This window comes from Xyrauchen texanus, chromosome 3 (assembly GCF_025860055.1).
Source record: "Xyrauchen texanus isolate HMW12.3.18 chromosome 3, RBS_HiC_50CHRs, whole genome shotgun sequence".
In the NCBI taxonomy this organism is placed as follows: Eukaryota; Metazoa; Chordata; class Actinopteri; order Cypriniformes; family Catostomidae; genus Xyrauchen; species Xyrauchen texanus.
Window position 1 is genome coordinate 45,103,845 of NC_068278.1, and position 26,241 is coordinate 45,130,085.

The following is a 26,241-nucleotide window of genomic DNA, read 5'->3' on the forward strand; positions in this document are numbered from 1 at the left end:
GAACAGAGACTAAGAAGGTGTTAACTTAATTATTTTACATTATGAAAATCTGGAAAATTATATTTGTACATAGCCATGTGTTGTACACATTTAAGTGGCATGAACAAATAAAACAAAATCAATTTGGATGGATTTTCACCTTGGCAAGTTTGCTTATTAAACGTGCGCTCAGTAAAATGAGCAGTATTTGTTTAAAATATAATATTAATGGTATATTTATATTAAGATAACCTGTTATTTGAAAGTTTACATTTCACTTTTGGAATAAATGAATCATGGCTCACGGCGCATAGCACATTTCTACAATGGCATCAATGTCAGTATGAGGCCACATTCACACTTATCTGTTTAAGTTTGAAAACTCTGTTTTCGGTTTCCTAACATAACCATTTATCAAAGAATTTGTAATGAGAAAGAGCATTTTTTAGAGGTCTCCATTTTCAGTGGAGAAAGTATTATGAATGAGAGGCAAAAGCGTAGCAAAATCAACGCATTTACAAAAGAAAACATATTAGTGTGGATGTAGACTAAGACAAATGCCATACTGCCAAAAACGTATTGAATGCACCTTTAATATAAATAAATAAAAGTACACATACATACAAGTTAAACATGCTCAAGCACATCCATAGATTAATTCCCCCATAAACAGATATCTTTCTTTCAAGGTAATATTTACAAGGGAAAACCTTTCTTGTGGTCTCTTTTGAAGCTGGCTCGTGTTGAGGTGTTAAGTATGGTTTATTTGCTTTGCTGTATTACAACTCTCATCATTTAGCAGAAGGAAAATAAATTGAGTTTCCCAGCAGTCCTGCCGATGACATACTAACATCTTACAAACCAAAATGCCCTGCAGGAATATAACATCATCAATGAGAAGCACTATTTGCTGTCTGGTTTAAGCTGTTATGCTGTCTGTCGTCCTATAGGAAAATGAAAATGTCTTTTTATAGTATATATTATGCAGATACTGTATCTGCAGATGAATTTTAATAGCTGTAAACCATCTTAACATTTTTGAGAATATGGTGTTTTCGTTTGTAAGATGTTTGGCTTCAGCCCTCACCAACCAGACTGGTCCCCCCTCTGACTGCTGGGTCCTGTTTGTCTGTTTGACAAGTATAAGGGTTTTTTGTTTTCTCCTGATGGATCCAGCTTGCTGAATACTGGGTTATAAAAGCTACACTTCAACCACAATGACAATAACAAAACTCATCTTTTCAATGCTCTTTGTAATAATGCTCTGTTTGGCTGTGTTACCATGGTTACTCTCTCTGCCTCTGTTGGATCAGTGAGTGCCGATTACTCAAAGCGATTACAGTAGGTAGCACTGCCAGGTCAAAAGTTTAAGGTAACACTGAGGCTAGCCCTGCCGGTCTTTCCTCTCTCTCTCTCCCTCTCTCCATCTTTCTCTCTTTCTTTTTATCTCGCTCTCTACGATATCAACAGCAAAAGACCAGGTGTCCTACAGTATCACTTTGGTTAACAGATATTCGGTAGGTTTAAGTTTTAATAACATAAAATAACATAATGGTGCCATGTTATTTATGTTATTTCCCCTCGTGAAGAACTCCTGTAAACCTTGCAGTGTTGAAACTCAGTGAACAAGGCATCTTAGACAAGCTGAAAAACAAGTGGTGGTACGATAAGGGTGAATGTGGAACCAAAGACTCTGGGAGTAAGGTTAGTCTGCTCACTTATTTACTTCATCTTCATATTCTACAAACAACATAATTAAAACAGACTCTCGTAAATCCAGCCCAGTGCCCCAGTATTATTTGCTGGTATTGATGGATTTGCTTCCAGCTGGATTTAGTTCATTCTGGCCCCTTGCTCTTTACATTTGCAATCACAGTACATCATAAATCACAAAATCAAAACAGCATGAGACACCAAGGCAAGACTCACCCACTCAGTCCTATATTGCATATTTGCTAAGCAATTATGAGAATTTAGAACCACACATTCAAGCAATTCATCATTTTAATGATGTAGTAATTAAGCATTACATAAAGGTATTTTGTAGTAAGAATTCATAACAGTAATTCAGCAATGCATTCGATTTATTCATTAGATTTTGCTCTTCTGCTGTTGTGACATGGCCTCATTCTCATTGTTTTTAGTCTGTTTACTGATTCTTGTACAGTATATATTGTGTTTATCTAGGTTAGACAAAAAAAAATTATATCTCTAAGTAACATCCATAGACTTTAAAGGTGCTTTAAGCTATTTTTTCTTGGAAAGGTACGCAAAATAATTTCCTACTCCCTGAGAGATATTACTGAAATAAGTGTTAAGATATTCCACCCCCATTTGGAGGTCTCCGGACTGCAGATTTACCTACTTGAATTATTGAGACTTACTGACATTTTTAAGCCATGTTGTTCATAACAGTTGTCAGTTGAGGGTGCTATTTTGCTGCTGTTGTTCATTACAACTACTTCTGAAAGATGATGTTCTCTCTATAGCAAATTTGGTATCTTTGGAGTGCGGGTTTTGGAAATAGGGGGCGTGGCTAATCCAACGGCTCAGCCTCATGTTAGTAGAATGGCTAAAATCACTTACAGCACCTTTAAAATCATTATAATGGAATATAATGAGAAGCACAATCACTCAGAAGGCATTTTTAATTGCTATGTCAAATATCAATACTGCTAATGAAGTTAGAAGTTAAAATGAAGTTTAAGTCTGAATTACATGGTGCCTCTTTTGTCAACACAAATGAAGATAGACCAAATCACAACCTCTAAGATAAGGCTTTTTTATATATATATAATTTTGCATTGACTGCTCAAGCAGATGTATATGCCAGGGACATATACTTGGAATTTACAGATGAACAGTTATTTCCAGTCTGCCAAAAATTTTCCTGATCTAGGGGAATCAGTATTTTGAGCAGCAGAGTGCCCCCTGTTGAAGGCCTCATTTGCCCCTCATTGAAAGCAATTCTTTGCCAATAACTGTTCCAGTTACATCACTTCAATAAGAACCACTTGCAGGAGACTATGGCTGCGTCCAAAAGCTGGAAAATGCTGCTTTCATAGGCTGTATAATGAGATAGCCTTTAGAACTGCAGAGACCAGTTTTCTTTTTTTATTCCCTTTTCTCCTAATTTGGAATGCCCAATTCCCACTACTTACTAGGTCCTCGTGGTGGCGCGGTAACTCACCTCAATCCGGGTGGTGGAGGATAAATCTCTGTTTCCTCCGCTTCTGAGACCATCAATCCGTGCATCTTATCACATGGCTTGCTGTGCATGACACTGCAGAGACTTACAACATGTGGAGGCTCATGCTACTATCCTCAATCCAAGCACAATTTACCACGCACCCCATTGAGAGCGAGAACCACTTAATTACGACCACGAGGAGGCTTCCCCATGTGACTACCCTCCCTAGCAACCAGGCCAGTTTGGTTGCTTAGGACAGGGGTTTTCAAATTTTTTGATACCAAGGACCCCCAAACACGATGATCCCCTTGCGAGGGACCCCTTTTCAAAAATGTTTAGCTTTATATTGTAGATATTAATTCCCTTTTAAACTGTGTGAGAAAAAAGTTTTTATAAATTTAAGAGTGCTTTGCAAAATTAAATAACTGGCTGTTATTTTGTAATAAAGGAAATTAAAAATGAAAAGAAATTATTCAAATATCATATAAAAAAAATCTGGAAAGTTTTACTTTGTATTAAGTTGAGCGCATATCTTTTTTTATACCCACCGTTAGAGTTATAATAGATGTACAAACCTGAAGAAATGTGTTTTTAATTGAATTGAAATACATTTATACTCTTTAAAAAGTAGAATGAAAGAATAATATTGTTAAATTGGGTCTTTTTTCTTTTTTTTTCCTTTTCTGTGGACCCCTTAGCACCTCCTGGCGGCCCCCTAGGGGTCCCCGGACTCAAGTTTGAAAACCCCTGGCTTAGGAGACCTGGCTGGTGTCACTCAATACTGGATTCGAACTCGCAACTCCAGGGGTGGTAGTCTGCATAAAAACTCGCTGAGCTACCCAGGCCCCCTTGAGACCAGTTTTCTTAAGAGTTAAATTTTTTCAAAAACATTGTCGGTTAAGCTATTAACTGATTAGGCAGCAAGACAACACTCTTTTGGATGCAGCCTATGTTTGCCTGGAGACACCAGTGAATAAGCATAAAAGGCAATTGTGTTATCACAATTCTCAATGTAATCCAGACTCATAAACAAGTTAATTAACTCTGAAAACATGTCCCATATGCATATGCTCAACAGATCTGTTAACAAGCAATACTTCTGACTATATGGGCCCATAACCATGGTAACCTTATTGGAAAACAGGTCTCTAGCTGTGCATTCAAAACAGTAATGATGCACTTCCAGCCCTCTGTTGCTTTGATGCCCTTAAACAGGTGTACAATGAAAATAGACAGTGTTTGTTCATAGAAGAACGCTGGAAAACACTAAGGCTCAGTCACAGCAGCAGAACTGAGTCCTGTTGAGGCTTGTCTGTGTTTTGAGGTGTGGCATTGGTCGCATGCAGGTGTCTGTTAATGAGTTTTGAAGGCTGTGAAGCTTGCAGAAGTAGTTCAGAGAGGGGAATTGCCATAGTAACATTAACATTCCTCCCCCTGATAAGATGGCAGACCGAAGAAGCCAGAGGATCGGACTGTAGCTCTTTGATGGCAGCTTATTTGTAATGTTACTGTACTGACTTAACTTTATCTCTAGAGGGGGCAAAAAGCTCAGAGCTGGCTCTTAACCTGTGTGTTTGTGTGCGAGCGGGTGTGTACATACAGTAGTTAGCTAGTTTGGGGACATTTTTGGATGTTCTCATTTGAAAAAATAAAAATATAAAACATTCCCAAAGTAAATTTAAAAAATAATTCTCGAAAAATGCTGAAAATGTTCTTTTAGGGTGTAGGGTTAGTATACTTTTAAGTTGTTATAATTATCTTTATATAAAATCTATTAAAGGCTACTGTATGTCCCCATTTAGATGTGTGTGTGTGTGTGTGTGTGTGTGTGTGTGTGTGTGTGTGTGTGTATTTGTAAGCAGTATTTTTCTGTCTTTGAAGGAATGAGTGGAGAGATGGAGTAACTTTATCCTCTCTTGAGCTGCCTAAGCTTTTAAACCATCAACTTTAACATTTGACCTCTGGGCATACCTCATAATGATTTTATGCCCTTATGACCACCGTCCTCATATTCCCCCTCTTATTCAGCTAATCGTGTTTTCCCTCTAGGTGAGTTGCGTATATGTTGTAAAAGAGAGAAAGTGAGAATACGCGACTGTGTGTCTGTATGAATGAGTATATGCTGGGTTGTGAAAGCATGCATGAATATATTTTAGCTCCTCTTTAAGTCATTATATAGAGGTTTGATGTGCATCTAAGTAAGGTTGTGTACTAATTGTCTCTCCCCTCACAGGATAAGACCAGTGCGCTGAGTCTCAGTAATGTGGCTGGTGTGTTCTATATCCTGGTGGGGGGTCTGGGTCTGGCCATGACTGTGGCTCTGGTGGAGTTCTGCTATAAGTCGCACCAGGAGACCAAACGACTCAAACTTGCCAAAAATGCCCAGAACTTCAAACCAGCTCCTCCACCTACTGCGCAGAGTTTCACCACATACAGAGAAGGCTATAATGTCTACGGAACAGAGAGCGTCAAAATATAATGGTTTGTGTAAGGCTATTTTCTGCGTGTGTTTTTCAGTGTCTGTTAGAGGGTAGTAAGAGCCTGATCTCATGAAAATAATGTGACTGTGGCGACATTTTTGCAAAATAAGATTATGTGGTTTCTTACCTGTATCACGACAGTTCCAAGGTGAAATGTCCACTGTGTGATGCTAAAAGCGAGTATAATTTTCTCCCAAACAGTTGAGGTTTTTAAGCTAAATGGCCTATCGACTTTAAAATCAACAAAACCAACCTCCATACCCGGCCTAAACCTTAAACCTAACCGATAGTGTCATAAAAACCGGCTGGTCTTGCAGGTTCACGCTTTACAACATCAGGTAATTTCCTGTCTGAATATGCTGTGCAGCTCCTGGTCCAAGCTTTAGTCATTTCAAGACTGGACTACTGTAATGCTCTTTTGGCTGGCCTCCCAGCTAGTGCAATTAAGCAGTTGAGCAACTGCACAATTTGAATGCACTTGAACAAGCTTGTAAATGGTTATAAACGGATTGCCTCACAAGTCATGCGCTATTGTAAAAATGTTTAGATGTCATACGATAACAGGGCAAAAAGTATGTGTTTTTGAGCTGATGTTTTGTGTGAGAGCTAATATAAGTCTTTGTTGTAGCGCCTCTAGTGTTAATTTCACCAAGAATCTGCCACGATGCATACAACAAGCCTCAAAAAAATCATTTTGCAAAAACGTAGGTATAGTATAGTATAATGTGATTCTGTGAGAACAGTTTACAGCTGGAGGATCTTCTGAGTGATGATGTCATAATTGACAATGTCAGAGTTGAGATTCAGTACTGAGAGAAGTTTCCTCAGCTGTTAAAGCTGCTGTAAGAAACAAAACTTTTTAATAGATAGATGTCCTCAGAACTCACACTCTAACTGACTCTAACAGCACAAGGCTCTGTAAATAACAAAAAAAGAGTTTGAGTATGGCCCACACATGTTTAGGGCAGCATCCTACTCACTGACTTAAAAGAACTCGATTCTGGGGATGTCACACCTATTGACTGTTTTAGCTGAAATCTCACTCTCTTCTGCTGGAGGTCTGTCACACTCATCGATTAAGAATGAAAGAGGGGAGACAGACAAAACGAATGCTTCTGACATTTCTTTCTGATTCCCAGTCACGTATTGCATCAGCCCATTTTGACAGTTAATCGATGTAAAGCACTGAAACAAGAACAGGAGTACCGCGTGAACACAAACAATTGTAATAGACTGTTTTAGAATGCAATTCATGGAGTAGAGCCTTGTGAATGTCTATTATTTGTAGGCAATTCGGCTCTTTGGGAATTGCTGTCGAAAGTATATGTTCATGCATAACTTCAGTGAGAAAACATTAAATAAATGCAGACTGTTCTGCTGATGCTTTCATATTTTAAATAATCAGGTTTGTTTACATGTTTTTGAAGGGCTATGTTTTGATGGCTAAAATCACTTACAGCAGCTTAAAGTGATGCTATGAATCAGGAGCTCCAACTCTTTAAACGTTCTGAATTTAGAACAGAGCTTTGTTGATTTGCCATTAGGTTGTTAAATTGTTCTGTTTATTGTAAATAGAAAGCTCCTTTCAAGTTCCAATTGGGTCAGACAGCTGTTTTTTTCTTATTCTCAGATTGGAAGCCTGTCCCTTGCTGATCATGTCATATGTGGCATGGGATGGATTCTCTGTCTCTTTGAGTCGACTGCGATACCCTTTAGAAAGTGGACACACCCATTCAAAACTCATCTCACTGGAACACACTTCTACTCGACTCTGACAACAACCTGAACCAATTTTCACGTGACAGACTATCGGATGGACCAACCACCTGCCACCCTCTCTCAGTGCCTTATTGAACCACTGACAAAACGTCAAAAACAAGCAGACCATCTCACCAAAGCCCTGGAGATGTCTTGCTGGGTGCTAAGTCTGAAATCATATTCATTATTCTTATTATGAGAGAAAGAGAGAGAGAGAGAGAGAGAGAGAGAGAGAGAGAGAGAGAGAGAGAGGGTTTGGTTTGGTTTATCTCACTATAAGTGATGACAGTGTTTTCATGAGTGACAGTCAGCTAGTCTCCATGGCAACTCACACCAAAAGCAGTATCTGCAGAAAAACATTTTATGCAAACTGTAGAAAATATTTTTAAAGGAGTCTGTCTGTTCATTAATTTATTGTTGAAATACATTGCAGAAATCTGTTGGTTTAAAATGTTGTTCTGTGATTCTATGTCTTGAACATTATGTCATAAGTAAGGTAAATAATAATTTTAGACACTTTATGGCATCAGAGATCTAATGGTCAAAAATGTTTCCTTTTCAAAATGTATAGGTTTTTTCAACTTTTAGTTCATCATTTTGTGTTCATCTTGGTTTTGAGGGAATGTTGTAACCACAGGCTGTGCATGAGTGTGTGTGCATCTATTTATGTGTGTTTCGCGATCTGTAATCTAAACCCAACAAGGGTGTAAATGTACTTGGCATATTGCTTTATTAACAAAAAAATATAACAGCACATTCATTAATCATCTTTAACAGGTTAAAAAACATCAAGAGAGTCTTTTACCCCATTTAGATCAGTTTGTTTTTCAGTCAAGCTTAGGAAACACAAAAAGGTATAAATTCAAAGTTTAATAGTTGGTAATAGTTCTATTTATTTTAAAATACTTCAATAAAATAAAAATTTTATTGTCACCTAAATAAATTATGATCTCTGTTATCACACTGACAGACAAAAAGAAAAAACTTTGTTTAAATTGTTTGCACTTGTTTAGATGGTACATGCATTTTTATTTAGAAAATTTTATATAAATTATTTGTTTTATTTATAATGAAAACTGCATATAGCGATAAAAACAGCTTTACCCTCTATAAAGCCTCTTTTTGCCACCCCTCTGACCAGCCCTACTTCACCCCTCCTCCCTAAACCCCCCGCTCCTTCATCCCCCTGTTTAATTAAAAGTAGCAAAATAAAAAAGAATTGATTGAGATCCATCTTGAGGACAGCAATCTCTCCCTCTGCATGACTGCATCCAACTCTTGATCATTTGAATATATTTGGTAAATAAAGACAGATTTATGACAAATCTCTTCTGGTTAATGTGTGATTTCAGTTTCAATGCATGTCTGTACTACATATAGTATTTAGTAGCAGCTTTGGTTTACTCAAAGAAGAGATCTCCCTGCTTCCTCAACAGGTCACTTTCAGCCATTTAAATCCAGCTGCTGCAATGCTCCGATTATTCCTTAAAGGTGCACTCAGTAATGTTTGCTTCATTAAAAAAGTTTTACTCCTAAAACATTTTAAGAATTGTAATTTTTAAACATATGTATAAAATCATGTATCGGTAACCTTATAATAGCTGTTTTATTCCACATGGAGAGGGCCCCCTCATGGGGGCTGCCATGTTAGGAACACTACCCACTCTGTTATTAAACTCATAGATTAAATATATCATGGCCAAATTAGACCCAGGCCCACCAAGAATATTAGAGATTATTCTATTATTTAAAATATATATTTATAAAAAAAGTTTAAAAATTTGTAAATTCTAATTTCTGAAAGTGTATTACGAATCTCAGATTAGAATATACGGAATCTCTGTGGTTAACCTAAATTTGTTACTGTTAGGAATACAAATAGTGTCTAAAACTATGACAAATAATGATTTTTGTTGCTATTTACACTTAGTGTAAGTGCAGATAGCCTTAACATTTTTTACTGAGTTCACCTTTAATCCAGATAGGCCTCCTGTCACAAGTGGTAAGGTGTGAATAAATACATCCTTGAATGTTTTAATGTCAAGCTATTTTTGTTTATTTCACTTTCCATATTTCATGCTCCTGTTTTACCACTATTATAATAAATCTGTCACATTAAGTCATCCTTTAGCAGGTCTGACAGCCACACAGCTGGAGCTCTGCTCAGCTGATTGACATGTTCCACTAACAAAAAAACTACAACGAGATCATGTCAGATAACTCAGCATTGTAGATTAGTATTTCCACATCGAAATAAAAAGATAACAATATTTCTAATAAATCACTTACAAAGAGTATGCATCTCAATTCCAATACATGCCACCTGCCGAGCAAATAAGCACCTGCTGTGCATGTAAATATTGCACTGCAGCAGCTGACAGTTAAACAGATTCTTATCCCTGCTGAAAAATCCATCTTAAACTGGTAGCTGGTTCTTAGCTGGTCGATCATCTACAAAAACCAGCTTGACCACCATGAGCTGGTATGACAAGCTGGTAGCTGGCCTAAGCTGGTCTCCCAGCTTGGACCAGCTCGAAACCAGCTACCATGTTCCAAAACACAGCAACTAGCTTAAGCTATAATTTTCCATTAGGGGTAAGAAGAGATGAATGTACAACATGATTCACTTTAGCTGTTTTTATGTTGTTTAACCTGTGTAGTTCTGCTTGATTCCTCTGAGGACTATGTTTGATAGCGTGGCATAGTGGCAAAAGCTTACGTTTGCTCACCAGGTTGCTGGTTCAAGCCTTGAGCTATCCCCATTGTTCCCTTGAGCAAGACACTGAACACCTTCAGGAGGAGTGTCTTTAAGTATGCTGTGGGAAATCAGTGAATAAAAGTGTCTAGTAAATAACTACTTACTTACATTTAAAAAAGTGAGGCTTATGTGGTTTTTGTTGTGACACTGAAAGCCTAAATAGAAATCTTATCCTCAGCCCATAACCAGCCCACACAGGCACAGTCTATGCTAATCTCTTTTATTCTGTTTTTAAATAAGGTTCTGGCTGATGCATATTAGGCCACTGCATTCTGAAAACCGATCTTATGATTTTTTATTCAGATAGTAAATTATGATGCACCCGCCACACCCCACCACTGCCGTAAAATGCTCTCATTTCCCGATGACTGTGTGATGTTTTGTTTCTGCATGACTGGTTTGCTTGAGACGAGCCCGTACTGGCTAACTGCATTATTTACTTATTTCTTTTATTTTGTTTGCTGTGGGTTTGTAAGACTGCTCGTGTCCCTTCGGTCGCCTGGCAACGCGCGTGGCAGTGGGCGCTCCTGACCTTGCGTCCGCGACCGCGCACAGCGCGCGCGCTTAAAATAGACCCGGGGAGATTGACGTTAATTGAAAATAAGAAAAACGCAAGAAGAGCCGCGCTCCGTTCACACGTCTTGACGGGGAAAATGGTGCATGTTGGATGGTGAGAATGTTGAGAAATGAGATTATCCAGCACACGCTCGGATGCGATACCGACTAAGAGACTCGGCAGGTGAGCCCAAATTTTCTTATTTATGGCTGATCTGATGCGCGCCGTCGGTTCACAATATCAGGCGGCTGCAATAAAAATTTCCGAAGCTGGTGGGTAAAAAATGTGGGTAGTTTTTTTCTAAGAAGAAGAAGAAGCATAAATTGGATCCTGAATGACTTTGTGTAGCCTATGTGGGACGCGATTTGATTGAACAATGATTGCTGTTCTAATGAATGTGCCGCAATGTTTGTGTATGGGAAATTGCTACCATTAAAAAAAAAAAGATACGAGAATATATGTTCAAATGTTACACATCTTTTTTCTACGGTAGTTTTGTCTCCATTCTTCCGTCTGCAGCAAGACAGCTTCCTATCGCAAGGAGGTGAGGATGGAGAGCGAAAAAAAGAGAGAGAGAGACGGATTGATAGAGAAAGAGAGAGTATTATTGTTCGATAACCTCAAAGCTATGATTTGCTGCATCTGGGCAGTAGGATCTCGTTAATCATAGTCATTAGATCGTCGTAAATGCACGCCTTTGTACTACTACTCTCTTTCAGATACATAAACTAATTCGCATCTGTTTGAAAACACCTCTGTCAGCACCATTATTAAGCTGGTCTACAGGCCTCTCGCCCGTCTGCGCGAGGGACACTCGGGGGTCGAGTCGTACTCCGCGTGCATGCTCAACACCTGCTGATATATTAACAAAGGACGGCGCGTGCGAATTAAAGCTGCAGTTTGTCACCTGTTGGAAAGGTAACAGCAGGAGTGTCAGACAGAAACCAGGACAACTACTGTCCGTGTGTATGAATCAAAGAAGCGAGACTCGTGCCGAAGCCAAGTTGTCATGGTGATTTTACCATCTGTTGGGTCGGATTGTTTAAGCTTTAGAATACGGGCGACCGCGTGCGCGGTATGTGTGTACGCGCATGTCCAAAGGCGTTATTTTTTAACATTTACGAGATATCGATGTTAAACACGGATATTTGGTATTTCACAAGATGGGTCAACTCGTGACACTTCCATAGTATTCCCACGAGCTCCTTTTCGTCGTATGTGCGGTGAATATAGGCCTACCAAGCATTTTCATAATGAAATGCCCCCGCATAATTTATCATCCGCGCGCTATCCCTCCACTGCACCGTTCAGCCGGAGCTACGGAGGAGGAGGAGAAGGGACAAGACTATTGGTATTCATCTCCCGTATGGTAGTCTCTTTCACTGTTCCCGGCGTGAATCCGGGTAATACATAGGCCTACACACTCGCCCCATTTCTGGTGAATGCAGAAAATAATCTGCGTGTGTATCATTAAAACTGAATTGGCAACAGTGAAATTTTAATGAAAGCCTATTATATTTTTCGTGCGTAGATATGTGGGTTAAAATATCAAGGCCCCACTCGTGAAACACATCACAACCATATAAAGCTGACCTGATTCAGGCGCGCCATCCTCACGTGTCTGTTCGGGATTGGAAAATGGGCAAAGGAATAAACGGACTCCCAGTATTCTCTTGATGGACCCTAACGGTTCAGATTATCTGACCCACATTACAGGGATATAAGAGCCACAGGGCTGAAACGTATTTCGAGAAACGCAGAATAGAAGAGCACGTTTCTTTGGATCTGCTGATATAGCCTACAGGTAGCAGGCCCGATCAGCGACATGGGGCCAAACAAACACTGAAAGGTCCTTTAAATGTAAAAGAACCCTTTGGGTATACTGTATGTTATTAATGTGCCCGTCGTATTAATATAGGCCTCAGATAATATTTCATAAGTGAACTTGGGGTGAATTTTAAATAATTACACTACTTTTTTTGAGCAGATTAAGCAGTTGCCAAAAATATACTAGAGTTTATTAATTCTTACTTTCTCTAATCACAATGTTTTAAACAAAAGTGTTTTCTTGGGAATATTGTTGTATAGTAAATAGCTGTTCCTCATATATATAAATCCTTGAATAATACAAAATATTGTTATATAATGCTCTAAATGTGATAAAGGCCCTAAATACTTTTTGGTTTGAAAAGTTTACAAGAATTCAACTGTTAATTAGTATCTACATAGCAAGCAAATTATCTGATCAGCCTGAAATATACGACATGGCAAGAAATTTAAAATATGCATTGTTATAGAGAAACGACTTAGATATTTGTTTAATTGTCCATGCCTGTCATTCATCTTTAAAAAATTATTTTCTTTTATAAATCTGGACAGCCCTGCTCACTATGAATTGTTGTTGTAAAACAGAGCTGTGTAAAGATACAAATAAAAAAAAAAACAGCATACAGGTTTGTTATAATATTGGGGTGAGAAAATGAGAGAATTTGAATTTTTAAGTGAACTACTACTGTAAAAAATGGCTTTTGTTCATGAACCCTGGTCTCTTTTGACAGAAGACACTTAGCAGATTGTTGTACAAAATTTTTAATTAAGTTATAAAGAACAGTTCAAATAATATTTTGTTATATATATATATATATATGACACTGTTGTTGTCACTACCTAAAAGCTTAATGAATTTAAAGCCACAAGCTTTACTAATCTAGTTCAAATCTGAGTGTGATAACGTTGAGTTTATCAATCATTTTCCAAAGGGCTACTTCAAAAACTGGACAGATACCAATTTGGTTGCTTAGGAGACATGGCTGGAGTCACTCAGCACACCCTGGATTCAAACTCGTGACTTCAGGGGTGTTAGTCTGTGTCAATACTCGCTGAGCGACCCAGGCACCCCTTTCTCTCCAATTTCACATGCCCAATTTCCAATGCACTCCAAGTCCTCATGGTGGCGTAGTGACTCGCTTCAATCTGGGTGGCAGAGGACGAATCTCAGTTGCCTAAGCATCTGAGACGTCAATCTGTGCATTTTGTCACGTGACTTGTTGAGCATGTTACCGCAGAGACCTAGCGCATGTGGAGGCTTCACGCCATACTCCGCGGCATCCACATAAAACTTACCATGTGCTCCACCAAGAGTGAGAACCACATTGTAGTGACCACGAGGAGGTTAACCCAGCATGACTCTATCCACCCTAGCAACCGGGGCAATTGGTTGCTTAAGAAGCCTGAATGGAGTCACTCAGCACACCCTGGATTCGAACCTACGACTCCAGGTGTAGTAGTCTGCATCTTTACTTGCTGAGCTACCCAGGCCCCTCTGCCCCACAATATTAAATATTAGCCTTTTTTTTTTTTTAAAGAATTTCTAAAGAATAAACAAATTATGAACTGACCACTAGGGCTGCACTGTTAGAAGGAAAATTGTGATATGCGATAAACAATGGAACATTGACATTTTCCCCCACTTTCTTTTCTCATATTGCTTATTTATATGTACATTTTTGTATGAAAAGTAGGCCTTCTGACCAAAGTAGGCTTTAGGATTAGCCTACAACTCATGATTTTTTTTTTTTTACATTACAAATGCCTTATTATATTGGCAAAATATTATTATTCAATATGTTCTTCTCCAATGTGCCAAATAAAACATTTATTGGGAGTTATACCAGCATCTTCAAATCCTGTACCTCTGACACATTCATTACAATTTTAAGATATCTTCCTCAAGAGGGCTCATACTGGCTGAAAAAACTGAATCCTCCCTCAGGCTGCATGAAAAAATCTGAATATTTGTAACTTTTTGACAGGGAACATTTTTACATGAAAAGTATGCTTGTTTAAATCTATTAATTTCAAGGATTTGACATAAGGGACCCATGGAAATCTGCCCCTGCTATCTCTAGATTTTTTTTTTTTTTTAATCTTACAAACGACTGTGATGCATCCTGAACAGCACTGATAAAAGTAACAGGTGCCACATGACAACACCATTTATGAGCTGCTTCAGAAGAGGTAAGACAATAATTTACACATTAATAATTATACCATGGACCTTTAATAGTTATCAAAATTTAAATAAAAACATAGTATAAAGTATTTTCTGTGTGGTAAAATTGCCCAAATGTTGGTCGGGACATTTCTGATTTTCTGAAAGTTAGTAGGGACATGTCCCTATCATCCCTATATAAATCTATGCCTAAGGTTGGTTTGTCTGACTCGCAAACATTCCATACTGTTAGAAATGTATCGGTATATGACAAAATCTGTATGATCACATAAAAATATCAAAAGATGTGTAAAATATTTCAGAAGTAACTCCAAATTAACACTCTCACGTAGGCTAACACTTATTCCCTTGCTGAGAAACTTTAGGTCTTTATTTACATCCAGTTGTATTCTATTCTGTTCTGCATCATTTTCATTTTCTTGCCATTGTGTAAATGGTCAAGTTATAATTAATTAAGTATTGGACGACCTTGACCAAAGCATATTTCTGGCATAAGTCTGGTATACCCTTTTATAGAAATACTACTTTAAATTACAACACAAGCATATTCATTTTTAAAAAGTTACTGAATACAAAAGGAACTACATAACAAGAATGTCCACCTTAAATGCACAAATAATTGAAGCTATTTTAGTTTGCTTTTATGGCATAATAATGCCAACTATGTCATCTGCATAGCAATTGCCTTTGGTCAGCTAGTGTGGGCTGCATTTCCCAAAAGCATTGTTAGCCTAAGTAGATCATAGGAACCATTGGCGCCAATAGCTTCTACGATCAACTTTAGCTTGCGATGCTTTTGGGAAACGCAGTCATCATCAGTAAAAGGTGCACTCAGTATCTTTTGTCTTTGTGTCATCTTGGACTTGGACACTGACACCTAGTGGCTTGGATGCAACATCATTTCAAATCAATAGTTTTCCGTTTCAGATGCCATTGTAGAAATTTTGTATTCACAGTCGGCCTTGATTACTTTAATCAATGAGTGAAAGTGTCAAATAACAGGATGGTTACTGAGATTGATTCTAATGGCAGTCCCCATATGCGGACCCTCTCCATGTAGAATAAAACAGCTTGAATAAGATTACTGATATGACTGGAGTCTTCATTTTAATGTGAGTGGTCATGATTTCCTACATAAATTGTAAACTTTTTAATGCCGAAAAAACGTTGCAGGAGATCTTTTTTAAATTTTTTTTTTACTTGTTGGATTGTTTGCGGTTCTAAAGTTGAATTAACTGAAAAGGCAATTACATAAAATAGACCATATTAGCTAATACCTGCTCAACACACCAGCATTTGTGTACTTACAAAATTTGTTTCACACCTGTAAGATTGCCAGGCAATACACACAATTAAAATGATTTTTTGCAGGTTGTTCAGTTTGCTTAATTATAATTTACTAAAGCAACACAATTCTAGAACATTTAGTCAATACTTTATTTCATTATGTTCTATCCAATTAAATTTGTTTAAAAAAAATACTTAAAACGTTTACGTAATTCATTTGACTTGGACTACATAAATATTTTTTGTAGCATGCTATTTCAAAAGTAGAGATCATTGTTTTTATAAATCGAACAAATAAAGAGAAATCTCAATCCACCTCTTCCTTGGAACTTTTATTTCTACCCAAGTAGATTGTCATTTTCTTTTGCTTGCATTTTGTAGAAGTTCCAGACTTTTTGTGGTCCTACAGTTTTCACAGTGGTTTGTTTTTATTTGAGAAAAGATGTTGCAAATCAGTCTGTTTTTATTTTCTGCCAACAAAGAGTGTGTTTGTCTGTCAAAGGCTCATTAAGGCTTACAGATTTCTATAAACGCCTCAGGAGCAGTGAGGAAATGGGAAATAGGACCATTGGACCTGGTGTCACTCAGGTTCTTTATAGACTTTGTTTAAACTACTTAAGCACAGAGCATGATATTGAAAAATAAATTGTAGATAAATATAAGGGTATTTACTTTCTTTGATTTTTAAAGTTCTTTGCTACAGATGAATGGTTTTTAATTAATGAAATTAACACTGTGGCTAGATTTTATTTATCCCAGATGGTACATGACATTTCTGCATTAGTGGCCCATGAAATGATCCTCATAAAATGCTCCATGTATCTTCGTACATGGTTGGCTAATGAGATGTGTATTTGGCCTGCTATTCATGAGGTTAAACTGCAAATCTATGCAAGGCAACTGTCCTGAAAAGGGAACACATGCTAAAGAATTGACAATTCTCTACTTTGGTTATGAGTGATGGACCGTGTGAAACACCTTCAGGGCTCATTTGCATTATTTAAAACAAAATATCCATGAAACCCAACATAAAACTAATTAACACTGATGGTGAGTTAGTGATCAAATATGGGTTTTACAATTTCAAAATGAACAGAGCTCTCAGGCTATAATTTAAGCCATCTTAATGATATATTGTCACTTAGACATGTAGAAAGTTCTTCTGTGCATAAGTAAATCAGTCATAAACTATTAAACCTCCAGGTCCGATCTTTTGCTAGGTTTTGCAGGGAGGGATGCAGATGCAATCTCTTGTTTTGTGGTTGGTCCTTATCGCTGCAGTGCGGGTTAATAAATGCTGTGGTTTTCAGCCCGCCGGCTCTACATTCTGCCGTCCCACAGCGTCATGCACATACATTGATTTCAGATAAAGCAGCTGCTCTGTGTGTATTTGGTTGAAGCGTTGCATATCGATCTACTAGCATAACCTGCATTCTGAACAAGCCTTGCACTGTGAGACTCAAGCTCCTCCCATTAGAAGACATGAGATACATCTTCTGTTCATATCTGCTCCCTCAAGAGACCTGGCCTGCAGTGCTAAATCTGAGGTTGAAGAGCCTCTATACATGGCTCTTAGTGCATGTGTGAAAATGCTGTGAACCACAAAGTGTGTGCGCTCACATTTGAAATCACTAGTCTCTGATTTAATTCTCTCTCACACCGTTTTCTAGGGAGTTCCTGTGTAGAGATGTACTATTGCATTCTGATTCTTCTCTATTGTCTGAAGTATGTATATTCAGTGTCACAAAATATATTTGGACACTTAAGCCACACTTAAAAATGTCTGAGTGTCATTGCATTAGATGGCAAATTATCCAACCCAGTAGTATCTGCAAACAAATGCTGACCATTTCTCAAACTAAAAATGTTCTTAGCCATTTCAAGCTGATTTTTAGTGGATGTTGCAACATGTATAGTTCATCATGTTCCACTAACTTTGAGAATCATGAAGTGTCCAATTACTTTTAAAATCATAATTCTGAAAACAGTAAATTCTTTAAATCTTTGCCTGTGCTATCTCTCTTTAAAATTAATGCCACTATGTTTGATATCTTGTTATCTAATGTAATGGAATTCATGTATTTTTAATTGTGGCTTAAAGGAATATTCTGGGTTCAATACAAGTTAAGCTCAATCGACAGTATTTGTGGCATAATATTGATTACCACAAAACATTATTTTGACTCGTCCCTTCTTTAAAAAAAAAAAAAATGCAAAATTGACGTTACAGTGAGGTACTTACAAAATATGTGAATGGGGCCAATTTTTGGAGGGTTTAAAGGCAGAAATTTGAAACGTAGCATTTTATAAAAGCACTTATATTAATTATTTTGTTAAAACTCTTATTATTTGAGCTGTAAATTTGTTTAAGTCATCATTTATTAAGTCATAGCTTAATAGCATTTTAGGGTTTGCAGTGTTCTTTTGTCATGGTAATGAAGTTGTAAAATGGGATATCAATTTACACAGAAATATTAGTAAGTGATTTTATCACAATAAAATCATGTTAACACATATTGTTTATGTCTTGTGGCTTTACATTTTAAACATTGATTATTTTAATGTTTGCAGATTCGCCCCATTCACTTCCATTGTCTGTCCCTCACTGTAAACCAGATTTTTGTTTTTAAGAAAAACGGGGACAAGTCAAAATAATTTTTTGTGGTAATCAACATTATGCCAGAAATGCTGTTGATTGTGCTTCAGTTTGAATAAATCTGTAATATACCTTTAAAGGTGCTCTATTCGATTTCAGCCATTTGCTGCTGTAACTTCTGCTAGACTTAGCCACTAAATTAAACCACCCTGATACACTACCTTCAACCAGATGCCTTCCAAAGACATTTTAGCCAATCTGATTTCAGCAAACCCAAACCTGTAAAAGGCAGAGTGTGAAGTCTGGGTTGTTTGGGTTATTTTTGTTGTTGTTAATGTTGTTGTTTTTAGTTTGTTTTTTCAATGATTACTTTTTTGCTATTTACAGATCTAAGGGCTGTTACAGGGACAGGTGTGATTTCTCAGGACACTTATTTCAGTGATATTTGTAAGGCAGAAGTGACATTTTATTAGTGGTATTCCAATATGGCTCTTTTTTTATGTGTGTATGTGCGATGTGAGTTGAGTTATTCAGGATCTGGTTCTTATATACTGTGTCTGTGTGTTACAGGTTTGTGGTAAAAGAGAATTTGTTCTGGAAAAATTAATGGCTTCACCTTCTGAACTCATCAACCAATAAAATGGAGTACTTGGCGGTGTACACCTCTCTGTGGAGATGCCCACTGGATCTACCTGCCTGTGTGGCGTGTGCATATTCTGTGCTTGTTTGAGTGCTAGAGTGTGATTTTGTAAAACCAGCAAGTGTGTTTAAGTTAAAGATTTTTTTAGTGTGAATGTGAGTGTTTACTGTTAAGAGGGACCATGTGGCTCACACAGTCAGCAGCTTATCTGCCGCTTACCCACCTGCTCTGCCGACCTCTGAAATTTACCCTGTCTTGGCTGTTTGTGTGGTTGATGTGGTCAATCTCCATGGCAACAGCACTGACCTACCAGCCCACAGTAAACACAGCACTTGGCAGACTAAGGGGGATGCGTGTTGCTGTGGCGACAGAGGGTCTAGGCCCTGTGGACCAGTACTTGGGTGTGCCCTACGCTGCCCCGCCCGTAGGAGAGAAACGATTCATGCCGCCCGATGCTCCATCAGCCTGGTCGGGTCTACGGAACGCCACCCGGTTCCCTCCCGTGTGCCCACAGACTGTCCGTAACGCAGTGCCCGACATCATGATGCCTGTGTGGGCCACCTACAACCTTGACACGGTCGCTACATACCTGCAAGAGCAGAGCGAGGACTGTCTGTACATGAATATATATGTACCCACGCAAAGTGGTGAGAACACACAGAAAATGCATGCACACATTCCTTTCTTCATAACAAGCCCAAAAGTCTGAAACCACTAAAGAAAATGCATCTATTTTTCAAATTTAATATGAAATGTTTTTTTGTGAATAAATTGTTTGATAAAAAATGTACATGAATTTCACAATTTCTTAGTACTGTATTTGGCCCCTTTTACTTTAATGACAACATGCACACCAGCTGGCATGGACTACACAAGTTTGTGCAAACCAGATTATCCATGTTATCCCATAATGATTTGAGAATGTTCCAAAGAGCAAACTTTTGTGCTTGAATAGAAACATGGATTTGACCTTTAGTAAAAACGATTTAACATGGCAAATTGGTTATATTTGATTAGTCACAATTAAATAATCCATCCATCCATCCATCCATCCATCCTGTTCTTGTGGTAAATCAGTATTTCTAAACAACATCAGAAGTATGACAAAGTTTTTATTTATTTAGTTGACATAGCCAGAATCACCTCTGTGTTGACCTTGAAGTGTTCAGGTTTAGATGACCATGTGAAAGTGCTGTTTTAGTATTTTCCTGCCTGTTGGAACTGACGTGCTGAAAGAAATAGGAAAGACTGCAAACAATGTTTTATTTTTTTTATTTTTTAAATGTTGAAAACGTCTAGGTTACGGATGTAACCTCCGTTCCCTGATGGAGGGAACGAGATGTTGTGTCGAAGAAGCAACACTAGGGTTCTCTCTTGAGCGCCAAATATACCTCTGATCTATGAAAAAAGGCCAATGAGAAGTTGGCAGACAGAATTTGCATGTCCCGCCCCCAGACATACGGGTATAAAGGCGAGGAAATACGTCTGTTTCATTTAGGATTTTTCTGAGGATCCAGAAATGGTCCAGCCATAACAGTGGCTCGGCTCAGTGAAGTGGCCGGGAGGACACACGTCTCGTTCCCTCCATCAGGGTACAGAGGTTACATCCGTAACCTAGACGTTCCCCGTCTGTCGCTCACTTCGACGTTGTGTCAAAGAAGTGACAATAGGGGTCCAATTTAAATCACGCCATGTGCTGAGCCGTGTACGTGTACTGCTGACACAGGAGCGTGCAGGTACTTCACGTGCCAAAACAACCAGCTGTATCAGACTGCACGTACCCTACCCCAATGCCCCATAAAGTCGTCGGAATCCTTATAGTTACCCTATACAGGGGAACAAGGCGACACTTGCCAACCTGGGAATGGGCCGAGCCTGGCCGGGCCTCTTTTCTTTCTATGTTTCTCGCATAGAGTCAACGGCTGGGGCCCTTACTTGAGTCGCTGCTGGCTTCAGAGGAGGAGACGACGGGCGAGTTGTGACATGTGGCGGGAGCGTACGCTGCCTTGGCGATTTATGTACGCTACCGCGGTGGTGCTGTCTGATCTGATCAAAACGTGTTTGCCCTGAACCAGTGGGAGAAACCTCCGCAGGGCAAAGAATACAGTCAACAGCTCTAGGCATGTAGGATGTGCCAGCGCAGCAGGGCCCCTTTCCAACGGCCCGCGGCTGTTGGCTCCGAAAAAAAAATTCTGAATGAAACAGATGTATTTCCCCGCCTTTATTCCTGTATGTCTGGGGGTGGGACATGCAAATTCTGTCTGCCAACTTCTCATTGGCCTTTTTACATAGATCAGAGGTATATTCGGTGCTCAAGAGAGACCCCTAGTGTCGCTTCTTTGACACAAAGTCGAAGTGAGCGACAGACGGGGAACTTTGCTATTGCAGGCTTTTGTGTGAGAAAGTAAATGTGGTACTGTAATTTAGAGTCCAGTGAGCTTTTATATACGGACAACATACACACCCACATGTTTCTCAGCTATCTTGTTTCTGTCTAATCTACTAATTTGTCATTCTCTCTCTCTCTCTCTCTCTCTCTCTCTCATATATAATGTATTTCACTTTTTCTTTCTTTTTCTCTCTCACTAGGCACTAAGAGAACAGGGGACATGTCAGCTGACACAGATCGCACAGAGGATGATGGTATTTCTTGTTTTCATCATTCATTCTGTTGAATTCATTTTTTATGTTTTTCTTCCTATTAATTTTTTATCCCATCGTGGTTAATGTAAGATAGAATAATGTGGATGATATTTACACACTGTTGCACCATTTTCAATATGATTTTTGGGGTCGTCTAGGGTTCCTTATGTTAGTGCGGGGCGTAAAAACACGGATTAGAGCGGAGCAATAGAGACCTCACCGTATGTAATACCCCAATGTAATAATCCAGGTGCTGCATTTTTCCAAGGTTTTCCTATTCTTAAGGGCACATTCTGCCATGTGTGCTTGTGATTGCCACATTGTGTAATCAACTTGTGATTAAGGCACTCAAATCGAATGCAAGCATTACATAATATTCCATTAACCAGCTCTCTAAATGAGATGGTTTAGTCATTAAGTCGCAGCAAGGATTCCCTACAGGAACAAGCAGTAAAAAGAAAGAAAATAAGTATTTTAAGGCAATTGGCTGACCCTGCTCTATAGATTTTGCATCAACCACTATATAGTACAAATGCAATTAAATTACTTTGTGACTGTAACCCGCACACACAAACACAAGACGAGACAGTCACAATGTCGGAGAAAACTGCTTTATTCCAACAAAGCAGGCAACAGTACAAAAACAGGGCAAATCCAGTGAAGAATGGTCAGGGTGAGCGTTAAATCGAAGCCGGGGAATCAAGATAGGGTAAAGGGGCAAATCCAGGAGAGAGTGGTCAACGAGAGCGTAGGGGGTCAAAGCCGGGGTAATCAGAATAAGAAAAACAAGTGGGAGCAAAAGACAGGGGAACAAGGGGAGCTGGCAAGCTAAGAGGTGAACGAGAGGAGGTCAAAACTAGACGAGACTAGCGGGGGCAAAGACACGGGAAACTAAATACAATAACCAACCCCCGTGAAACGGATGTGCTGTGGTATTTATAGGGGAAGGTGCAGGTGTAAACAATGAAAGGTGATGAGACGAGTGCAGGTGAAACGAATAAAGGGGTGATAGAGACGAGTGCAGGTGGTCATAATGTTCTGGCCATTGGGAGCGGGCATGTGAGCCCGAGGAGGAGACCTGCTACGAGCATGAGAGCTCGTAGGAGCAAAACGAGCGTGGAAGCTCGAGGGAGCAAAACGAGCGTGCGAGCTCGAGGGAGCAAAACGAGCGTGCGAGCTCGAGGGGGCGGAACGAGCGTGGAAGCTCGAGGGGGCGGAACGAGCGTGGAAGCTCGAGGGGGCGGAGCGAGGGAGCGGGGTTCGTGACAGTACTCCCCCCTCTAAAACGGACGGCTCCTGACGGCCGTGCTCGGTTGCGAGGAAGTGGTGCTGGACGAACCCAACAAACAAAAAACCCTGAACAGACAACCCACAAAACACACAAACAAAATTGAGGGCAGTCCAAGGGGCACAGAGGGAAATGAGACAGTCCATGGGGTCAGTGGGCAGTATCAAGGCAAGGTCTGGGGGAACATAGCGGACAGGCGGGTGGTCGGGAGATCTAGGGGGCAGCCGTAGGGCAGAGGCTGGGTCAGGGGGTCTGGAAGGCGACTGGAGGACAGGGACTGGGTCCGGAGGTCTGGAAGGTGACCACCGGACAGGAACAGGGTTAGGAGGCCAGGGAAGAGGCCACAGGACAGGGAGAGTGTCAGGGGGCCACCGGACAGGGTCAGGGGGCCAGGGAAGAGCCGTGAAAGGCGGTGCCGTCAGAGGCGGCACTGTAGGCACCTCTGGCTGTGGAGCCGAAGGAGGCTTTAGGGGCGAAGGCCTGAAAGGCTCTGGAGGTGGAGCCAATGACGGTGGCACCGTGGGAGGCTCTAGAGGCGGAGGCCTGGAAGGCTCTGGAGGTGGAGCCGAAGGAGGCTTTGGGGGGAAGGCCTGGAAGGCTCAGGAGGTGGAGCCAATGGAGGTGGCGCCGTGGGAGGTCCCTGAGGCGACGACCTGGCAGGCTCTGTAGTCTCGGGGGATAGAGCCGTAGGAGGCTCGGGAGGCGGAGCCGTAGGAGGCTCGGGAGGCGGAGCCCTAGGAAGCTCTGGAGTCTCTGGGAGTAGAGCCGTGAGAGGCTCGGGGAAAAAGGTCGTGGAAGACTCAAGAGGCTCTAGAGGTGGGGCCCTGGAAGGCTCGAGAGGCTCGAGGGGCTCGAAGGGGGAGCCATGAAAGACTCGAGAGACGGAGCCCCGAGAGGCTCGGGAGGAGGAGGAGCCCTGGAAGACTCGAGAGACGAAGCCCTGAGAGGCTTGGAAGGGGGTGGAGCCCTGAAAGACTCGAGAGGAGAAGCCCTGAGAGGCTTGAGGGGAGGAGGAGCCCTGAGAGACTCGAGAGGGGAAGCCCTGAGAGGCTTGAGAGGGGGAGGAGCCCTGAGAGACTCGAGAGGCGAAGCCGTGAGAGGCTTGAGGGGTGGAGCCATGAAAGACTCGAGGGACGGAGCCCTGAGAGACTCGAGAGGCGAAGCCGTGAGAGGCTTGAGGGGTGGAGCCATGAAAGACTCGAGGGACGGAGCCCTGAGAGGCTCGAGGGGAGGAGGAGCCCTGAAAGACTCGAGAGGGGAAGCCCTGAGAGGCTTGAGGGGAGGAGGAGCCCTGAGAGACTCGAGAGGGGAAGCCCTGAGAGGCTTGAGAGGGGGAGGAGCCCTGAGAGACTCGAGAGGTGAAGCCGTGAGAGGCTTGAGGGGTGGAGCCATGAAAGACTCGAGAGGAGAAGCCCTGGGAGGCTCGAGAGGAGGAGCCCTGGGAGGCTTGGGAGGAGGAGCCCTGGGAGGCTTGGGAGGAGGAGCCTTGGAAGGCTCGAGAGGAGGAGCCCTGGGGGGCTTGGGAGGTAGAGATCTGGGAGGCTCGAGAGGAGGAGCCTTAGGAGGCTCGAGAGGAAGAGCCCTGGGAGGCTTGAGAGGAGCCCTGGGAGACTCGAGAGGCGGAGGCCGCGAGGGCTCTGAGGGGCGAGCAGAGGCTGGCAGAGCCGTGGAAGACTCTGGGGGTGGAGCAGAACCCGGCAGGGCCATGGAAGACTCTGGGGGCGGAGCAGAACCCGGCAGAGCCGTGGAAGACTCTGGGGGCGGAGCAGAACCCGGCAGAGCCGTGGAAGACCCTGGGGCAGAGCAGAACCCGGCAGAGCTGTGGAAGACCCTGGGGGCGGAGCAGAACCCGGCAGAGCCGTGGAAGAACCTGAGGGCAGAGCAGAACCCGGCAGAGCCGTGGAAGACTCTGAGGGAACCTCTGCGGTCTTGAGCACAAGACAAGACTGGGGAGAAGGGGCCCTCTTCCTTCTCTTACGTCTTCGGCCAACAGGGGACGTGGCCATGGGGACGGTCGAGGCTAAAGGCGCTGGCTCGCCGACCATGGCAGACATGGGCGCTGGCTCGTTGGCCGTGGCGGGCATGGGCGCTGGCTCGTTGGCCGTGGCGGGCATGGGCGCTGACTCTCTGGCCGTGGCGGGCTTGGGCGTTGACTCGCTGGCCGTGCCAGGCTTCGAGATTGGGGCCGTGACAGGCTTCAGGACTGGGGCCGTGACAGGCTTCGGGACTGGGGCCGTGACAGGCCTCGGGGCTGGGGCCGTGTCAGGCTTCGGGGCTAGGGCCGTGACAGGCTTCGGGACGAGGGCCGTGACAGGCTTCGGGACTGGGGCCGTGTCAGGCTTCGGGACTAGGGCCGTGGTAGGCTTCAAGATGGGGGCCGTGATAAGCTTCAAGACGGGGGCCGTGGTATGGAATGCTGGTTCAGTTTCTGCCTCCCCCACAGTAAACGAGGAACCAGCGTACAGTAGGGCGAGGTCAATAAACTGAGCCAGGTTGAGAGAGCAGCGACCACCTGGCATGAATGATGAGGTTGGCTCATTCAGTCCACATTGAAAAATTTATTTCAGAGTCACCTCATCAAAATTCACCTGGTACGCCAGGGCACAAAAATCCATAACAAAAACCTCCAAGGGTTGACTCCCCTGACGCAACCCCAAGAGTCGGGCCGCTGGCTCCTTAATGTCGAGGGCGGGGTTATGAGTTACCCAACCGCTGCCTCGCATAAAAACCCCTTGGTCAGCGTCCGAAGAGCCAAAAAACCTCTCCGGGGTGGAGAGTTCACGGCGCTCAAATATGCATGGGAAGCATAAACGGGCTCAGGGGCAGACACAGGTGACGCAGGGTGACAAAAATCAAAAGTCGCACATACCTGCTGGCCCTGGGCTGTGAGCGCGCGATCATGACTCCCACTGGTAGATCCTGGGGCAGAGTGCGCTGAAAACCTCCGCACTCGTCTCTATCAAGGGGTGATAGAGACGAGTGCAGGTGGTCATAATGTTCTGGCCATTGGGAGCGGGCATGTGAGCCCGAGGAGGGAGACCTACTACGAGCATG

The 26,241-nt window shown here is 41.7% G+C and overlaps 2 protein-coding genes across 5 annotated transcripts in view; both read left to right on the forward strand.

Moving 5' to 3' along the window:
• gria3a (glutamate receptor, ionotropic, AMPA 3a) overlaps positions 1 to 8,572 on the forward strand; it is an 81,808-nt gene extending 73,236 nt beyond the window's left edge. For 2 of the 4 annotated variants that reach the window (XM_052100566.1, XM_052100582.1), the window contains exons 15-16: positions 5,403 to 5,650; positions 7,280 to 8,572. In XM_052100566.1, the coding sequence (XP_051956526.1) occupies positions 5,403 to 5,648 (246 nt within the window). In that variant the 3' untranslated portion in view covers positions 5,649 to 5,650; positions 7,280 to 8,572. Of the gene's footprint in view, positions 1 to 1,568; positions 1,684 to 5,402; positions 5,651 to 7,279 lie in introns of those variants that run through there. The other 2 variants (XM_052100573.1, XM_052100599.1) reach the window with 2 other exon arrangements.
• A 2,145-nt stretch (positions 8,573 to 10,717) lies between these two features.
• The window catches only part of nlgn3b (neuroligin 3b), a 38,842-nt gene continuing 23,318 nt past the window's right edge, over positions 10,718 to 26,241 (forward strand). Inside the window, exons 1-3 of the mRNA XM_052112087.1 lie at positions 10,718 to 10,904; positions 19,187 to 19,903; positions 21,846 to 21,899. Of these exons, the coding sequence (XP_051968047.1) occupies positions 19,438 to 19,903; positions 21,846 to 21,899 (520 nt within the window). The 5' untranslated portion in view covers positions 10,718 to 10,904; positions 19,187 to 19,437. The remainder of the gene's footprint in view (positions 10,905 to 19,186; positions 19,904 to 21,845; positions 21,900 to 26,241) is intronic.